The sequence below is a fragment of the Dreissena polymorpha genome, chromosome 8 (assembly GCF_020536995.1).
Source record: "Dreissena polymorpha isolate Duluth1 chromosome 8, UMN_Dpol_1.0, whole genome shotgun sequence".
Classification (NCBI taxonomy): domain Eukaryota; kingdom Metazoa; phylum Mollusca; class Bivalvia; order Myida; family Dreissenidae; genus Dreissena; species Dreissena polymorpha.
The window spans coordinates 93,959,939-93,979,931 of NC_068362.1; the positions used below are offsets into that span (position 1 = coordinate 93,959,939).

Consider the following 19,993-nt stretch of genomic DNA (forward strand, 5'->3'; position numbering starts at 1 on the left):
ATCCAAGATTAGCCTGTGCAGTCTGCACATGCTAAATAGGGACAATCCTGACTGCCTAAACTGTATTTTTGCTAAGGAGGGACTTCCCTTAAATGCTATTACCAGCAGAAGGTGTTTTCCCGGATAAGTCTGTGTGGATTGCACAGGCTATTCTGGGGTGAGACTTTATGCACATGCATTAAACCCCCATTTCCCAGAGAAAGACTCATACCTAGATAGAGCAGTCTGACTGATGGTGTTCCAACGGGCATGTAATATCTCATACCTAGATAGAGCAGTCTGACTGATGGTGTTCCAACGGGCATGTAATATGGTACCTGGGTACCTTTATGTTACTGTATAGTTATATGTACATGCATGGTGATGTATGTTTAAATATTGTTGATATGGTACTGAGGGGACCAAGTACTAAATTTAAAGTGGGAATGAAGATGATCTGCTCACAACCAAGAAACATTGATTAAAAATCTTCTGCTTTACCTGTATTGATTTGTCCACAGTTCTGGCAAGCTTGCATTTTTATGTACTGTACATATTTTGGCAGGGTTTAGATCTTGCAATGCATGAATTGAGTTGATGAATGAAATGTTTATTGGCAAACCCACAAGAGAAGTTATTGCCCACATAAACAAATTCAAGTATTTCTTCTAATGCCCTATGGTTGTATAGATACGTTGAATATGTTTATATGTTGTGACATGGACCGGTGATTTTCAAGTGTAGGTGTTCAGAGCTAGGAGTACAATGACAGTCCTGCTATACATGTTTTATTTCACATTATCATATGATGAAATATTATACCTTGCTGAATGGTTGCAACATGGTTCCCATTTCACACTCTAACCATACTCAACTAACCAGTTATTGGGATTGCGCATACTTCAAATTTAAACTTTGCTTGAACAGTCAGATCATATTGTTTGTCAGTTATGTTTCGTTTCTGAGAATTAAATTCTGTCACTCTACTTACCAAATCACAGTGCCCTTAAACAAAACTAAACATGTTCATATGTGTCCTTGGGACAGTTTTGTGAATAGAGACTGTTATCTTCAATAAATAGCATAGACCATGCTGTTTGAAGCTAATATTGCCTGTATATATAATCTGAAATTGAAGCCACTGACTGTGTCTACATGTCTGTGTTTTGCTGTCATTGGCCAACACAATGATAACAACCAACCAGATGACGCGTTATAAAATTAAAATGGTGTACATGTGTAGATGAAACACCGAGTGACAAATAGCGAGAAAGTCAAATTTAATTGAATATTAAAGTTGTTAGCCGAGCAGGAGATTGGTTAGTTGTGTAATCACGTTGCTTTTAATGTCTTTTAATGATTCCAGTTGCATTTTGTCTGCAACTGCATGGGAACATGTGTGTTTTCGATGAAAAAGGTCACGTCCAGTGTTCCACAATCTTTCAGCGATAGGCATATAGTACGTTTCATACGGCAAATTTATGATACTGCTGCCTGTGGACTGAAGTATTGTATTTTGCAAAGAATTTTATTTAAAAACATGCTGTTTATAAGATGGAAATTTTATGTTGTAAAATTTCAAGCAGACTGTTTTCAGAACAAAGGAAAGGAAGTTTGTGGTTGTATTTCAATGTTGTAAAAAATGTGTGTGATTGGATCCATACATGCTCATATTCCTTAATATAAAATATTTAACAATACATTATGAAAGTCTAAAATTCTTACATTAATTGTTTTAAACATTTTGCCATAAGTTTTCAAGAATAATTATCAGATTATGTGACATAACTTCATTGAAGGCAGCTCCAGGATTGAAATGTTGAACAAAGTTTTTATTGTGCCATGCTAGGAGCAACTAATTCGGGAAAAACTGAATTTTTAACTTTGCTTAAGTTACTTAAATGGTCAAATGGTATCAACTACTTTTGTTACAGATTGAACAGTATATTACCTGTTGTAGTCCCTAAAAAGTAACGGAGACTCACTCTGGAAAGAGAGGTTTAATGCATGTGGGTAAAATGTTGTCCCAGATTAGCCTGTGCAGTCTGACAATTTCTCAGACAATTTCTGCCTTAAGTGGATTTTCTTGAACAAAAGAAATCCTTTACACGAAACCTACCATAAACACGGAGTGTCGTTCCTATTCATGCATTAAGCCTCGTTTTCCCAGAGTGTGGCTCAATTATAACTTTTCCGCAAAGATGCAATGTTCACTGTATTCAATACACAACTAATTGGTACTCTGATGCATTCATGTGCCTAGTGTTGTCCTAGATAAGCCTGTGAGGACTTCACTTTCTGCCTAAACTGGATTTTTACTTAGGAGAGACTTCTTTTCAATGAAAAATACCATGAAAATGGAAAGTGTCATCCCTGATTTGCCTGTGCCAGCTGAACAGGCTAATCTGGGACAAAACTTTAAACAGTAGCCAGGATTTCAATTGTTCTAGTAGAATTATTGTTTGGACTGTATTTTATTTTGTTCGCCAAATAGATTATACATGTATAAAACACAACACTTTCATAATGTTCTTTACTTTACCTTTTTATGCCCCCGAAGGGCGGCATGTAGTTTTTTAACTGTCCGTCAGTCCGTCCGTCAGTCATTCTATCCGTCAGTCCGAAAACTTTAACATTGCCCATAACTTTTGCAATATTGACGATAGCAACTTGATATTTGGCATGCATGTGTATCTCATGGAGCTGCACATTTTGAGTGGTGAAAGGTCAAGGTCATCCTTCAAGGTCAAATGTCAAATATATGACTTCAAAGCGGCGCAGTAGGGGGCATTGTGTTTCTGACAAACACATCTCTTGTTCTAATCATTTTAAATTTTAACAATTTCACACACAGTTTTACAAGAATATCAAAATAATAACTTAAACACATATTTTTTTGTTCTTTCCTTCATCAAGATGGTCAAAATTCAGCTGTCCCTTAGCACAGGTGGTTAGCGTGTGGCTATGATATTAATTACTGAAAACATCATTTTGAATGATAAATAATCATATTATAACGAACAATCAACTTTTCTGAGAATTTTTTTTTCACTATAAGATATATATATAACAAGGTATTCAACTCAAAATCAACCGAAACGGGGTGCATCTCTTTGAACAGCCATAACTTCATCAATTGTGCAGCGATTTTCACGATCTTGGTCTTATTCAACACAGAAATGAATTTCCTTTCTAGAAATGTATATATCTTGTTATATTTCTACAAATGCTGGGTCAAAATTAAAGAAATTACACGATACACAACTCGTGTAACCTACTTGACACCGATCAGACCCCGTTTTCGGGTGATTTTGAGTTGGATACCTTGTTATATATATATTTGACAGTGAAATTCTTTTTTTCAGAAAAGTTGATTTTTTGTTATAATATGATTATTTATCATTAAAAAAGATAATTTCACTAATTAATATCATAGCCACACTCTAATCACCTGTGTCCCTTATATCCATAAAAACTGTGAATTTCCTAAGAATCTGGTGTTTGTGTTATTTCAAGGAGATACAGCATTGGATTTTTTTCTCATTAACATATTAAAGAGAGAGCTTGGGAATGCAGTGTTTTTTTTCTCATTATTTTGGGAATGGGATAATTTCTTGGTGTTTTGACTAAAATTTTGAAATTAGTGTTGTTTTGCTAAAAATGCTTTAAAATTGATAATATAACTTAAGTGTTTTCAGTATTATATTTACTAAGGTTGAACTTATTTGGATGGGCGATGAACAAAATATTGAGATCTAAAAAAAAAAAATAAAAAAATTTGAAACCTTCCATTGGGAATTTTTTAATGCCATTTGGGAAAAATAGATACTTTCCATTTCCATTGGGAATGGGGCCGATTACCGAACCTGATTTTGAATGAAAAAAAAACACTGGAATGTAAACATATAAAACTTAATAATTAAGTTTATCAACACCATGATGAGTTCTTGTGAATTTACTGGCACACATTTCACGCATGCATAAAGCCCCGTTTTCCCAAAGCAGGACTAAAATATTGTTGTGAGACAGTATTGCAATGCAAGCTGTATTTTACTAGTGCCACTCAGGAACAGGCTTTTTTTTAGTCATTTAACAGATTCCTATTAAAAGATTTTTCCTTGTCTGTAGACAAATAAATAGTGTTGGAATAAATTGCATAAGCCAGCACATTTCATGCTGAACTAGACAGCTAATTGTTTATGTTTCAGACAATAGAGTTTGACCTGACTGGAGTGACCTTCACGGGAAATGACCAGCTAGAGGTCATAGTCAAGGATTGGGAACGAGTGGGACGAAATAGGTGGGTAGTGTGTTTTGTTCACCTTTTGGGAAGCAGGCTGGTCCCTTTGGATTGGGAAAAATCTCATAGTTGTGAAAAAAAGGGAAATAAGTTTAAGTTTTATTACTAAATATACTTAAAATTTGAGAATAAAATTGATTTCAATATTACTTTTACTAAAGTTCATTTTATAGAGCTGGCTGGGAGATAAACTAAATGTTGATGTAGTGAAATAGGTTGGTGATATAGTGAAATAGGTGGTGATGTAGTAAATAGGTGGGTGATGTAGCGAAATATGTGGGTAATAAAGTGAAATAGGTGGTTGATGTAGTGAAATAAGTGGGTGATGATTAAAATAGGTGATAAAGTTAAATAGGTGGGCGATGTAGTGAAATAGGTGGGTGATGCAGTGAAATAGGTGGGTGGTGTATGGAAATAAGTGGATGGTTAAGTGAAATAAGTGGGTGATGTAGTGAAATAAATGAGTGATGTAGTGAAATAGGTGGGTGATGTTGTGGAATAGGTGGGTGATCTAGTGAAATAGGTTGGTGATGTAGTGAAACAGGTTGGTGATGTAGTGAAATAGGTGGGTGATGAAGTGAAATAAGTGGGTGATGTAGTAAAATAGGTGGGTGATGTAGTGAAATAGGTGGGTGATGTAGTGAAATAGGTGGGTGATGTAGTGAAATAGGTGGGTGATGTAGTGAAATAGGTGGGTGATGTAGTGAAATAAGTGGGTGATGTAGTAAAATAGGTGCGTGATGTAGTGAAATAAGTGGGTGATGTAGTGAAATAAGTGGGTGATGAAGTGAAATAGGTGGGTAGTAAATTGAAATAGGAGGGTGATGTAGTGAAATAAGTGGGTGATGTAGTAAAATAGGTGGTGATGTAGTGAAATAGGTGTGTAGTTTAGTGAAACAGGTGGGTGATGTAGTGAAATAAGTGGAAGATGTAGTGAAATAGGTGGGTGCTTTAGTGAAATAAGTGGGTGATGTAGTGAAATAAGTGCAGGATGTAGTGAAATAGGTGTGTGGTTTAGTGAAATAAGTGGGTGATGCAGTGAAATAAGTGGAGGATGTAGTGAAATAGGTGGGTGGTAAAGTGAAATATGAGGGGTTAGTGGGATGTATTTTGTTGGATTGATAAAAGTGGGAGATTTACTGAAAAAGTTAGGTTATGAAAAAAGTGGGGCAAAATAGGTGGGTGTTGAAGTTAATTAGATGAGTGTTGAAGTAAAAGAAGGTCGCTTTGTATATTAACTTGGGGCCTGCTAATAAGTTGAATAGTGCAATGCAATAAGTTGGTAGCAAAGTAAGTTGGTGATGTTGCTTAATATTTGTGTTATGAAATGTAGCTTTATAGATGGGTGATGTTGCTTCATAAGTTGTAGTAAATCAAAGAAGAAATTTAAAGAACCACACCTCAAGAAAAAGGCCTCTTTATGCTTCTTGAATATTTAACAAATTTATTATAGAATTATTCATTAATAATTCAAGAATTATTATGTAAATTTTAACAAGGATGATCACTTAAAATACCCAAATATTCCAGGATGCAATGAAGTTTCGCTGAATGTCTAATGGCAAGCAATGTTTACTGCAGAATGAAAACATGGTGCATTGAGGATGATTATCAATGAGTTTGATAAGCAAAACTGAATGCATGCTTTGTTTGCATTTTCATCAGATATCAATAAGGTTCATTCATGTTGTTTGAACTCTATAGATGCCTAATGTGTTTACAAGATTAAAACCTGCACATATGCTGCCAACATTTTATTGCAATGTGCCAAAGGAAATATGAGATAATAATAAATAATAATAATTAAGATAAATGGGATGAATTTGAACGCAGACAAGACATAAAAGCTGCTTGCGGAAAAGCAAATAGTGCAGTTCTTAACACCCATGTATACAATGTATATGAGCCTCACTACCCATGTATACAATGTATATGAGCCTCACTACCCATGTATACAATGTATATGAGCCTCACTACCCATGTATACAATGTATATGAGCCTCACTACCCGTGTATACAATGTATATGAGCCTCACTACCCATGTATACAATGTATATGAGCCTCACTACCCATGTATACAATGTATATGAGCCTCACCCATGTATACAATGTATATGAGCCTCACTACCCATGTATACAATGTATATGAGCCTCACTACCCATGTATACAATGTATATGAGCCTCACTACTCATGTATACACTGTATATGAGCCTCACTACCCATGTATACAATGTATATGAGCCTCACTACTCATGTATACAATGTATATGAGCCTCACTACCCATGTATACAATGTATATGAGCCTCACTACCCATGTATACAATGTATATGAGCCTCACTACTCATGTATACACTGTATATGAGCCTCACTACCCATGTATACAATGTATATGAGCCTCACTACTCATGTATACAATGTATATGAGCCTCACTACCCATGTATACAATGTATATGAGCCTCACTACTCATGTATACAATGTATATGAGCCTCACTTCCCATGTATACAATGTATATGAGCCTCACTACCCATGTATACAATGTATATGAGCCTCACCCATGTATACAATGTATATGAGCCTCACTACCCATGTATACAATGTATATGAGCCTCACTACCCATGTATACAATGTATATGAGCCTCACTACCCATGTATACAATGTATATGAGCCTCACTACCCATGTATACAATGTATATGAGCCTCACTACTCATGTATACACTGTATATGAGCCTCACTACCCATGTATACAATGTATATGAGCCTCACTACTCATGTATACAATGTATATGAGCCTCACTACCCATGTATACAATGTATATGAGCCTCACTACTCATGTATACAATGTATATGAGCCTCACTACCCATGTATGCAATGTATATGAGCCTCACTACCCATATGTATAATGTATATGAGCCTCACTACCCATGTATACAATGTATATGAGCCTCACTACCCATGTATACAATGTATATGAGCCTCACTACCCATGTATACAATGTATATGAGCCTCACTACCCATGTATACAATGTATATGAGCCTCACTACCCATGTATACAATGTATATGAGCCTCACTACCCATATGTATAATGTATATGAGCCTCACTACCCATGTATACAATGTATATGAGCCTCACTACCCATGTATACAATGTATATGAGCCTCACTACCCATGTATACAATGTATATGAGCCTCACCCATGTATACAATGTATATGAGCCTCACCCATGTATACAATGTATATGAGCCTCACCACCGATGTATACAATGTATATGAGCCTCACTACCCATGTATACAATGTATATGAGCCTCACTACCCATGTATACAATGTATATGAGCCTCACCACCGATGTATACAATGTATATGAGCCTCACTACCCATGTATACAATGTATATGAGCCTCACTACCCATGTATACAATGTATATGAGCCTCACCACCGATGTATACAATGTATATGAGCCTCACTCTGAGAAAACCAGGTTTCAAGCAAGTGCAAAAAGTGTTGTACCAGATTAGCCTGTGCAAGCTGCACAGGCTAATCAGGGATGACACTTTCCGTTTTTATAGAATTTTTTGTTTAAAGGAAGTCTCTTTGAAAAAAAATCCTGTCTAAGCAGAAAGTGTTGTCCCTGATAAGCCTGTGTTGACACATGGATCTAACCCTGTTTTCCCAAAGCAAGTCTCATATATATTGTTATGCCTAATGCATCAACTGGTGCAAAGATGCATATAGGAATAAGATTGTCCATATGTTCTTCCATTCGGCTGTACACGGTTAACCCTAAATAACATGTTTGGTTGAACCTCAATAATGCTTCCAACAAACCTCACGGTACATCGTTATAGTCTCCCCTCGGTACGGTTCACGATACGCCTCCGAGTCCGTACGGTACGGTACGGTACGGCATTTTTCATGACGCATTTTAAGGGAAGTAACTGTAAATCGCCCCAAAAATGGCAGAAGTTGAATTTAAATCACCTACAGCGAGCTTCTAATAAAACATATGGAAGCATTTTGTGTTATCAGTAAAAAAATGGTAGGCGTTTATTTCGTATAAATATTTGCTTTATATCACGACTTTAGTCGCTACGAATTTCCTAAGCAGAAGCTGTAATTTTATGATTCAGCTGAGAATTTCGCAAATTCTTTGAAACCATTAAACTCAAAAATGTGCTTTGTCGCCTATTTCACGAAACAAGGTGCAATATTTTACTGGTTCTACGAATTGTGCTTGGAGTTTTACGGCATAAGCAAAGATAGCCAGTTTGACTAGTTGGTAAACACGTTTTATTTTTAACTTAAATAATCTATCGAAGTAAAGAAACATAAAGCAGTCCGTATTTTTTAAACATATTCATAATTTCGTGTTCATATTGAATCAAAGTTTTAGATTTGTAAATAATAATAACTAATTGTCAATTCGTGTACTTTCATGACATTATATGGTATTTTGTATATTGTATGACACATATGTAGAGGATTTTAAATATAATCGAAAAATGGTTTTAAATGGTGTGTATGTTGTTTCCATCTGACGATACGTATCGCGATACGTATTGTATCGTACACACTGTACCGCGATACGTATCGTATCGTAAGGTGAGCGTATCGTGACACCCTTAGATTTAACCCATTAACTCACAGTGTCTCACGTGTTATGCTGTTTGCAGCTCATCAGTATATATGGTTTGGAGTTGAAGCCTTAAAAACTTGAATCTAGTAAGAAAGGTCTAAAATTCAATTTAACTTTCTAAGGGACTACAAATGCATGCAAATACGTACCTAAGTGGTAAGGGTTTAATTATTAATAAAGCAACATGCATTCTATCTGCATTATCTGATTAAGTGTTTAGACAATTTTCAGGCATTCCTAAATTGATAAATTGAAAGTACATATTTGAAAACTTTAAAGATTCTTTTGAACATGTTTTATAAAAGGCCCTCACATTTTTTGCCAACTTTATATTTCAGTGCAGAGTTAGAAACTTGGGTAAATATTATAATGGAAATCATGAAACTTAACAAAAATGACAATGTATTTGGGAAAGGATGGAAATTTCTTTTTTTTAATACTGCATTAACTATCACTTACTTCCATGATCAGTTGCCATATTACCTGTTGTTCTTTTATTAATGTGTAATCAACAGCTTCAAAAAAACACACTGTAACTACATTGGCTGGCATGAATTTTGTATTGTTATGAGAAATAAACCATGTTCTTTCAAGAGTGGTTCAATATGCCCTCAGGGTATTGTTACAATGTATAATCATACATGAACCTGTGTAATATGTCTAGCCTTCTCTCTAATAGTGATCCTGTTTGGTTGCGGTTTTATGATAGAGGTAAAATGATATGGTTGGCTGGAGAGGAAAAATGCAGTATGTTCAACACCAGATAACTCTGTCTTAACATTGAACACTAGGCAATCATGCCCAGAATAGCCTCCCTCCATAAAAAGTTTTTGCTGTATCTATGTTGATGAAGTTTTTATTAATTTTAACCCCTCCCCCCCCTCAAACTGCAAACTGTTTGCTACTCATCTGTATCTTAGAGTTGGAAATGAAACCTTTAAAACTATTAAGAAATTTTCAATTTGATTTGATTTTCTAGGAAAGCTACAAAGGGCCACACTCCTTATCTGTGCGATTAGGGGTTGAGAGTTAACATACTTTAAATATAATCTGCATTTATATTTGTCTATCAAATGAGCAAAAAACCTATTGTCTGTCTACTTCAGACTGCTTGGTACAGCCAAAGTTCCGTTGGTGGAGATAGCTAATGGCGGCAGTAAAGATGTGGACACTATCCTGTTTGATGGCAATGGGCAACCTCTACCACAGGTCAGTAAACTTCAACATGCAGTTCGGCACTTAAATGTGTATTAATTGTATCCATTTATTTGTAAACTGAATTTTCGCCCAAATATTTCTGTGTGGGCAGTTTATCGTCTTAATCCTGATAGGTATTATCCTTTGTTATGAGTATGCAATAAGTTTACCCATTTAATATCATGTTCTCAGTACACCCCTTAATCCAATATGAGTAATAATATCATTTAATCCACTATGACTTATGATATTATTTATACCAATATGACTTATGATATCATTTAATCCCATGCGTGTAACCCCATAGATGTTCAGTGTAATAATTTAGTGCTGTAACATAGCGCTAAACCTTATGTGAAAAGTATTTATGTTTATATAGGTTATGTCTGGTCAATACCTCTTTGACCATATATGTGCATTATGGTATACCTATGTATAACTACTGTGTTATCCCTACACACTCTAAAATACGTGTGGTATTTAAAGCATTCTCAATACTTTATCATACACCTGTGATTTGTAACCTTCAGTTTATCTACTGATATTCCCTTTCCTGATACCGTTTATTTTTTGGGGAGGAATGTCATACTGAAAATATTCAGTTGTGTAATACATTTATTTTTAACCCTTTTAGTACAGTATGGTATACAAATGTTAAGCAGCTGATTGTCTACATGGTTTAAATTAAGTGTGGTGCTTCAAGCATTCTGAATACTTAATCATACCTCTGTGATTTGTTGTCAGGAAATGGGACTAAATTTATCACAGCTCATGCTGTTTTTTTATATAAATTTGACTCATTGGCACTATTAATTTGTTTCCCTTGGTTAACTGTCACTATATCTCTATAATCAGGTACGACACTTTCAGCCTAAACTGTATTTTACTAAGAAGAGACCTCCTTTAAATAACAAATACCATATTAGCAGAAAGACGTATTCCCCTTGATTAGCCTTTGCAGACCACACAGGCTCATCCGAGACGACACTTTACGCACAAGCATTGAGCCCTGTTTTCCCAGAGCTAAGCTCACATTCAATTTATTGATAAATATACTGCGATAAGTTTCCTTATTCATTGTTCAGTGACCACATTTTTCTTTTAAATCTCGTGTGTAAATTGGCCTGTCACTCAGAGAATACATTACCTTATAAGAACATCTAAACCATAACATGTAGAAGCCTCATACAAAACCAATTTTAGAAATTAAAATTAAATAGACAAAGTAAATAATTTTACTGCAAAAAAGTACTGATACTGGTATTGAATATTTTGAGAATATCTTTTGAGTTACGATTAATATTAATGTGATCATGGGAGGTTAAGGAACAGAATAGCTTGCCATCATTTTTACATCAAATTAATATATCCTTCACAGGTCAGTTTTATGCAATCCTTAAACAGGCCTATTACAGACTATTTGAACTAATGTTTATTGTTATCCTATCAATTCGCTGTAAGGTGAGAATTAAATTAGCTTGCTGTGGGAAAATGGGGAATAATGCATGTGCGTAAAATGTTGTCCCACTCTGCCTCAACTGGATTTCCTACTAATCCTTGAAACACAAAATACGTTAAAAGTGGAAAGTGTCAGCCCTTATAAGCCTGTGCGGACTACATAGGCTGATCTGGGACGACACTTTTCCATGCATGTCAGAATGTTTCTGGGATGACTCTTCAGGCACATGCATTAAGCCCTGTTTTCCCAGAGAGTGTCTCATATTCATTTTAGACAAAGATCAAGATGAAGATTACCTACACTCCCCCTGCCGGCGCTAAGCCTGCGCCTGGAACGCCTGCTACTGCAGCTGCTGCTGGTGGCGCTGGTGATGCGAGTCAAGGTGAAGTGGTCACAGTGGATGGCGGAGTGGAAGAGGTATGAGGCATAGGATCATAGTCTTGCATGGATTGTTTAGATACATATGATAAATATGTCAGTAAAGACTGACAACTTAGAAAAGGTAAACTAGCTAAGCTAGGAAAATTGTGAATAAGTAAATTGAACATTCATGTAAACAAAAGAAACAAACACAACGCTTTGTTATTGGGGAAAAATCTAATTGTTTTTAAATTCTGTCCTAGCATTGAGCTAGGCTTTGAAAAATTGGGCATATGACATGAATGTGGTGATCCAATAGGTTGTATCGCATGAGTTGATTGTGTATCTTTCTATTTCACGAGCCCGCAAGGCGATTGGAACAAGCAAACCATGGGAAAAACACAACCATGAACAAAGCCATTTTTAGCTCATCTATTTAAAAAAAAAGAGTAAAGTTTTGTGTTTAGGCCCTTTTTTCTCATAAAGTATCAAAGCTATTGCATTCACACTTAGTACACTTACTTACTATCATGAGGGGACTGGGCAGGCAAAGTGAGATAACTCTTGCTGGCAATTTGACAGGATAATGTGCCCTTTTTATACTTAGAAAATTGAAAATTTGGCTAAGTTTTGTGTTTAGGTCCACTTTATTCATAAAGTATCGAAGCTATTGCTTTCATACTTGCAACACTTACTAACTATCATAAGGGGACTGTGCAGGCAAAGTTATGTAACTCTTACTGGCATTTTGACAGAATTATGGCCACTTGATACTTAGGAAATTGAAAATTTCGTTAAGTTTTGTGTTTTGGTCCACTTCACTCCTAAAGTATCATAGCTATTGCTTTCAAACTTGGAACACTCCCAAACTATTATAAAAGGACTGTACAGGACAAGTTGCATAACTCTGATAGGCATTTTGACGGAATTATGGCCTTTTTTATGCCTCCGGATCGAAAGATCGGGGGTATATTGTTTTTGGCCTGTCTGTCATTGTATGTGTGTGTGTGTCCCAAAACTTTAACCAAAACTTTAACCTTGGTCATAACTTTTGCAATATTGAAGATTGCAACTTGATATTTGGCATCCATGTGTATCTCATGGAGCTGTACATTTTGAGTGGTGAAAGGTCAAGGTCCATGTCATCCTTCAAGTTCAAAGGTCAAAAAAACAAATTCAAAAACTTAAACCAAAACTTTAACCTTCTTCATAACTTGCAATATTGAAGATAGCAACTTGATATTTGGCATGCATGTGTATATCATGGAGCTGCAAATTTTGAGTTGTGAAAGGTCAAGGTCATCCTTCAAGGTCAAAGGTCAAATTTATGGCTTCAAAGCGGCGCAATAGGGGGCATTGTTTTTCTGACAAACACCTCTCTTGTTTGACTTAGTAACTTTGAATATTTGGTTAAATTTAGTGTTTAGATCCACTTTACTTTTACAGTATCAAGGCTATTGCTTTCAAATTTCAAATACTTTAATACTATCATGAGGGTACTGTACCTGGCAAGTTGAATTTGACCTTAACCTTTTAATGACCTTGACTCTCAAGGTCAAATTATTAAATTTTGCTAAAATTGACATTACTTCTTTATTTATGATCAAATTTGATTCATACTTTGACAAAATAACCCTTACCTTCCTTACATACCACAATAGACTCCACCCAAATCATCCACCACGCTCCATACCTTCCTTACATACCACAATAGACTCCACCCAAATCATCCACCACGCTCCACACCAGAATCCCCCTTTTCCCATTTTTTCTAATTTTTGAAAGATCATCTGATATATGACCACACACCCACACTATACCCCCTCTCAATTCCCCCTGCTCCCCGATCTCCCCCCCCCCCCCCCCCAAACAAAATAAAAAAAAAGAAATATGGTTAAAAGAACACAAATATTTATTTTTATTGTTTTATTTTTGAAAGACCGTCCAACCATCCCACCCAAGAATCCCGCCCCCCCACCCCCAATATTTTTTTTCATTTTTTTTTCATTTTTGAAATATCATGTAAGAAATGACCACACCCCCACACAATACACTCCTCTCTACCCCCACCCATTCCCCTTTTTGATTGAAGTATTGAGATAGGTCCCTTCACCTTTAAAAAGAAAAATAGATGAGTGGTCTGCACCCGCTAGGCGGTGCTCTTGTTATCAGTGTTGTGGGGGTCACACACTTTGGATTTTGTCACATATTTTTTCACTAAACAGTAAAAAATCGCAGTTTATCAGCACATACAATTCATAAAAAATGCGAAAAAAAGGGATCAATAAAAATAACGCATTTCTCTAAGTTAAACAGCTTACAAATCTTATAGATCTGCATTCCAACTGGCTTACTCAAATATGATATTTTATTTTTATTATTTTATTTTTGAATTGATGATAATTCATAAACTACAGTGTATTTTTCATGTATGTCTTAGTCAAGAGCAGTATTTTGATTTTACATATTTGATAAGCTCCTTTTTTTGGAATTGCTTTAAGAAAATATTGACAATTGTCAGTATATGAGCTGCGTTCTAGGGAAATTGGGCTTAAGCAATGTGCGTAAAGTGTCGTCCCAGAATTGGCTAATTATGGACCAAAATGTCCAATTTTATGGATTTTTTTGTTTAAAGGAAATCTCTTCTTACTGAAAATGCAGTTTAGGTGGAAAGTGCTGTCCCCAATTATCCTGCGGGAACTTCTCAGGCTAATCTGGGATGATACTTTGGGTACATGCATTAAGCCCTGTTTTCCCAGAATGAGGCTAAAAAAAAAGTCTATGGAAGTTGTGTGTGATACCTATTTAACCAATTGACTGATGTCATAGGAAGGGGAAGCAGGCCAGCAGGTACCGGTAGGTGTAAATCCATAATCATAACTTTATTGTGTATTGGAAATGCTTGTACTGAATTCATAATTAATCAACAGTGGACAATAATGCATTTATATTATTAGTCTCAGTCCATAAACAAGCATAGATCAATGATTTGTAACTGTTATTCTGTTTCCCTCTATTGTTTTATAGATCTTTTTAGACTCCAACATTTATCCAGAATACTTACCCAGTAAACTGACTCGAGAGCTTCTCAAAAAGCCATAGGTTTTAGATGCAATCAAGGGAAAATGTATTGCTTTACATGAAACTAACTTGAAACATCAAAAACAAATTAATAACATTTGTTGTGATCAGAAATCTTAATTACTTTCATACATTGAGAAAAGTATTCTTAACATTGACGTAGACCCAAAGCCTTCTAGCTTCTAACAAATATTTGTTCAATTGCTTGATGTATCCGTGATTTGATGATGATGCTAAAGTTTTCTAGCGCAATTCCATGTTTATTGCTGTTTAATATACTACACATTGTATGTGTTCAATACGTTGTACAATAATGTGTTATAATGATAACTTACTTATTTATTGGGTTTTATACATTACGTTGTACATAAATGGTAAATAAAGTGTAGTCATTTATTTAACAGCATGCTACTTGAAGTCACATAATCAAAGTATTATATTACTTGACATATTATATAAACAAGTATGTGAATAATACACTGACACATAGCCAGTTAGGGAATTGCAACAGATATCATATTGTGTAGTACTGTAAACAAGTAGGTTTTCCATATGGTATAGTATGGCGTGATCTAGTTTTGGGTGGTTTTTCTGACAGAGAATGATGATATAAAACTAAATAGATACAGGTCATTATATATTTACCTCATTATCCCCACGCTTTTTGAAAAAAAGGTGGGGATATTGTGGTTATCTCCGCCGTCCGTCCGTCCGTCCGTCCGTCCGTCTGTCCGTCCGTCCGTCCGTCCTGGCCACTATCTCCTCCTACACTAAAAGCACTAGAACCTTGAAACTTACACACATGGTAGCTATGAGCATATGTGCGACCCTGCACTATTTGGAATTTTGATCTGACCCCTGGGTCAAAAGTTATAGCGGTTGGGGTGGGGCCGCGTCAGAAATTTTCACTCATTTTTTTAGGTTATTTTACATTTACTTCTTTATTTCTACACCGATTCACTTCAAATTGATACTGGACCTCTCTTATGACAATACGGTCAATCTCAACCATGCATGGCCCCATTCCCAACCCTGGGGCGCCCCGCCCACATAGGCCACACCCACCAAAAATTTCCATTTACTATAATTTTTTCATTTCTACACGGATTCACTTCAAATTGATACTGAACTTTTGTTATGACATTAGGGTCAATCTCAACTATGCATGGCCCCAATCCCAACCCTGGGGCGCCCGCCCACATAGGCCACACCCACCAAAAAATTCCATTTACTATATTTTTTTCATTTCTACACAGATTCACTTCAAATTGATACTGAACTTCTCTTATGACATTTAGGGTCAATCTCAACTATGCATGGCCCCATAACCAACCCTGGGGCCCCGCCCACATAGACCACACCCACCCAAAATTGCCTTTACTATAATTTCTTCATTTCTACACCGATTCACTTCAAATTGATATTGAACTTCTCTTATGACAATACAGTCAATCTCAACTATGCATGGCCCCATTACCAACCCTGGGGCGCCCCGCCCACATAGACCACACCCACCCAAAATTGCCTTTTACTATAATTTCTTCATTTCTACACCGATTCACTTCAAATTGATACTGAACCTCTCTTATGACAATACGGTCAATCTCAACTATGCATGGCCCCATTACCAACCCTGGGGCCCCGCCCACATAGACCACACCCGCCCAAAATTGCTTTTTACTATAATTTCTTCATTTCTACACCGATTCACTTCAAATTGATACTGAACTTCTCTTATGACAATACGGTCAATCTCAACTATGCATGGCACAATTACCAACCCTGGGGCGCCCTGCCCACATATGTCACACCCACCCAAAATTGCCTTTTACTATAACTTCTTCATTTCTACACCAATTCACTTCTAATTGATGATGAACTTCTCTTATGACAATACGGTCAATCTCAGCTATGCATGGCCCCATTACCAACCCTGGGGCACACCTAGGTCAAACATTCGGCGTGGGGATACGCGTCGGCCTCTGCCGCGCCATTTCTAGTTCTGATATTTAATATATTACATATTGTCCTTTATTGCTGGCATAAATTATCAGCATTCAAGTGTACATTAGAGTTATTTATTCATGCCTCAGTGACTGTGAAAGCATTCAGTAATCCCAGAAATGTTATAATTATGATCCTCAAATAAATTCCCTGAAATTACAATTGTTTATATTATGTCATAAATATGTGTCAACTGAGCTTTGTAGTGAGATTTATAGTGACCTATTAACTGCCTCTTAATACATTCATGAATAATCATTGCTGTTGATTTCCCATTGACATGTGAATGTTACAGTGTCATTAATCTGAGTTCTCAAGGGTTAACAACTTATACATAGATGCATGTATTTATATCAATTTAGATAATAAATTAAAGGTGTTTTCTAAAAATGAAATTTTGTTAAAGTACTTATGAATGGTATTGGGAGAAAATAAGACACTTTTGTCAATTTACTCACTCCTTATTTTCTATGAAAAAGCAACAAAAAGTCAGCTTCCAATTATATTTACCAATAATTGTATAAGAAGATTATATAATCTATCTAGATTGTTTATCTATTCTCTTACATTGTATTGTTATTTTAAAAACATTGTAGAACACATTAAAGCCCAAAAATGAGAAAAGAATTCTAGGCATAGTAGCTATGCTGAAAGACCTATTATTTTCAAAAGATTTGAAGATTGGGTATTGTCGGGCTTGGTGTAGGGGCACCAGTAGGTAGGTGTCTACCCTAATTGCTCCTAAGTTTTTGGACATTAAAAAAACGTCGAAATTAAGATACGCAAAATATATTCAAATGTCAGTGTCCATTAAATTAGGGACACAATGACAATATTCTAAATAAACATTGAATGTTAATATATAATTGCGCATGAAATCACCCATGAATAAAAGTGTTAGGTTGTAAATACCACACTCCTTAGTGTTAATTACCGGTACTAAAGGATATGTTAGCAATGATTGGGGTTAATTTTGTGTTACAGAAAGATATTGCAATGTTTTACTTTGACCACAGAGTACTGTTTTAGCATTTTAAATAAATTATACTGTTGTAAGAATGGTTAAATTTGCACCCAAACCAAAGATGGTGAATTCATTGTCTTTGATCTTTAACATGATAAAATGTTTAGCAATAAAACGTGTGCCAATTTGTCTCACTTAAGCAGTTACATATAGCTGTAGATAATTGAATTTAATTGACATTTATGAACAGAATATAAATACATTTTCATAAACAAATAAACATGTCTGGTACTAATTGACATAATACAGTTGTTCCTGAAATGATACACACTTAAAACTGCAAATTCATTAAGCAGAATATGTTGTTTCCGTACTATTTCATTAATAACAGGTAGAAGATATTGTCTATTACCAGTATATGTACCCAAATAATGCAAATGTTACCCTTAAGTGACTAATAACATTCATATGCCAGGTTTTATTACCTTTATCAGGTTGTAAAACACATGTGTGATGTGTCTTCGGATGAAGACAAATAGGTCAATTTCTTATTAAATGCAACTGTCAGAGGTTAATTTCTTATTAAATGCAACTGTCAGAAAAGTGAGAGTCATTCATGACAGTGAAATATCAGAGTGTCCGAAAAATTAGAGTTACACAAAATAACTACTTTGGCTGAAAAAGAGGGTGTCTGAAAAGCTTGAGTAATTATGGAAATCCTACAGGCGACCCTGCATGGTTCTAATTTGTATCCATTGTTTAACCTGTTAGTTATGTAAAAAACATACATGTCTGCTATTGACACAACTGTTAATTGTTTGTTTACTTAAAACAATGTATTGATAAATTATATGACCCTTTAAATGTATCATCAGAATCTATAGAACCTTGTTAAAGTGCACATTTAATCAACATCAAGAGTTTTGCTAATGAAAAAGACTAGCATACAAATGACGGTTCAGATTAGCACTTTTTTAAAATAAATTCAGATATGAACAATATTTTCAAATTACCGCCTTTGACTTAGCTGAATACTCTTCAGGAGGAGGAAGAAGAAGAAGAGGAAGCAGATGCCGGTCCCCCAGAGATTGACCCGGCAACTGGGCAACCAAAACCACGACCTAAGAAGAAAAAGAAGATGGGAAAACGACGCTTCCGTGGAAAACTGTCAAACAAACCACAAGATTTTCAGGTATTTAAATTTTTCCATTACAACAATTTTTCCATTACACTATGGAATTTTAAGAATGGATGCTAACAGCGTGATGTATAAGGGTTTTATTGCAATATTGTGATGAACACTCAAATTCTGTCAAAATGTAACATGAAGATGCAGAATGGCTCATATTGCAACATAAAGATGCTGAATGGCTCAAAAGGCAACAAAAATACTTATAATGGCTTAAAACGCAATATACAGACATTGAATGGCTCAAAACTTAACATAAACTAAAAGACACAGATAATGTGAAGGGCATGTAAGTGTAAGGATCACTGTTTCAAAGGATTTTAAGTGCTCTGTGTGTTAATATAAATAATTTGGCAATAAACTTACTTGAGATCCTTGAAGGCTTAAAACTGTTATATCGGATGAACATTGTTTATCAGACAGAAAAGTCATACTCAACCCTTGGTGCCTATAACTATGTCATGAGAGATAAGGTTAGACAATAATTGCTTTTTAAGACCACTCTTATACAAAAACGTTAGTAATCTTTTCCTGCTCAGAAGCATAAGTGAGAATGGCTATAGGCAACCATCCTAAAGTGAGAATGGCCATAGGCAACCATCCTAAAGTGAGAATGGCTATAGGCAACCATCCTAAAGCCATAAGTGAGAATGGCTAAAGGCAACCATCCTAAAGTGAGAATGGCCACACGCAACCATCCTAAAGTGAGAATGGCTATAGGCAACCATCCTAAAGTGAGAATGGCTATAGACAACCATCCTAAAGCCATAAGTGAGAATGCTATAGGCAACCATCCTAAAGCCATAAGTG

General features: G+C 35.6%; 1 protein-coding gene across 1 annotated transcript in view; it reads left to right on the forward strand.

The window, feature by feature from the left end:
• The window catches only part of LOC127840904 (myoferlin-like), a 141,386-nt gene that overhangs the window by 12,118 nt on the left and 109,275 nt on the right, over window positions 1-19,993 (forward strand). Inside the window, 4 exon segments of the mRNA XM_052369363.1 lie at window positions 4,188-4,279; window positions 10,036-10,138; window positions 11,859-12,002; window positions 19,037-19,186. Of these exon segments, the coding sequence (XP_052225323.1) occupies window positions 4,188-4,279; window positions 10,036-10,138; window positions 11,859-12,002; window positions 19,037-19,186 (489 nt within the window).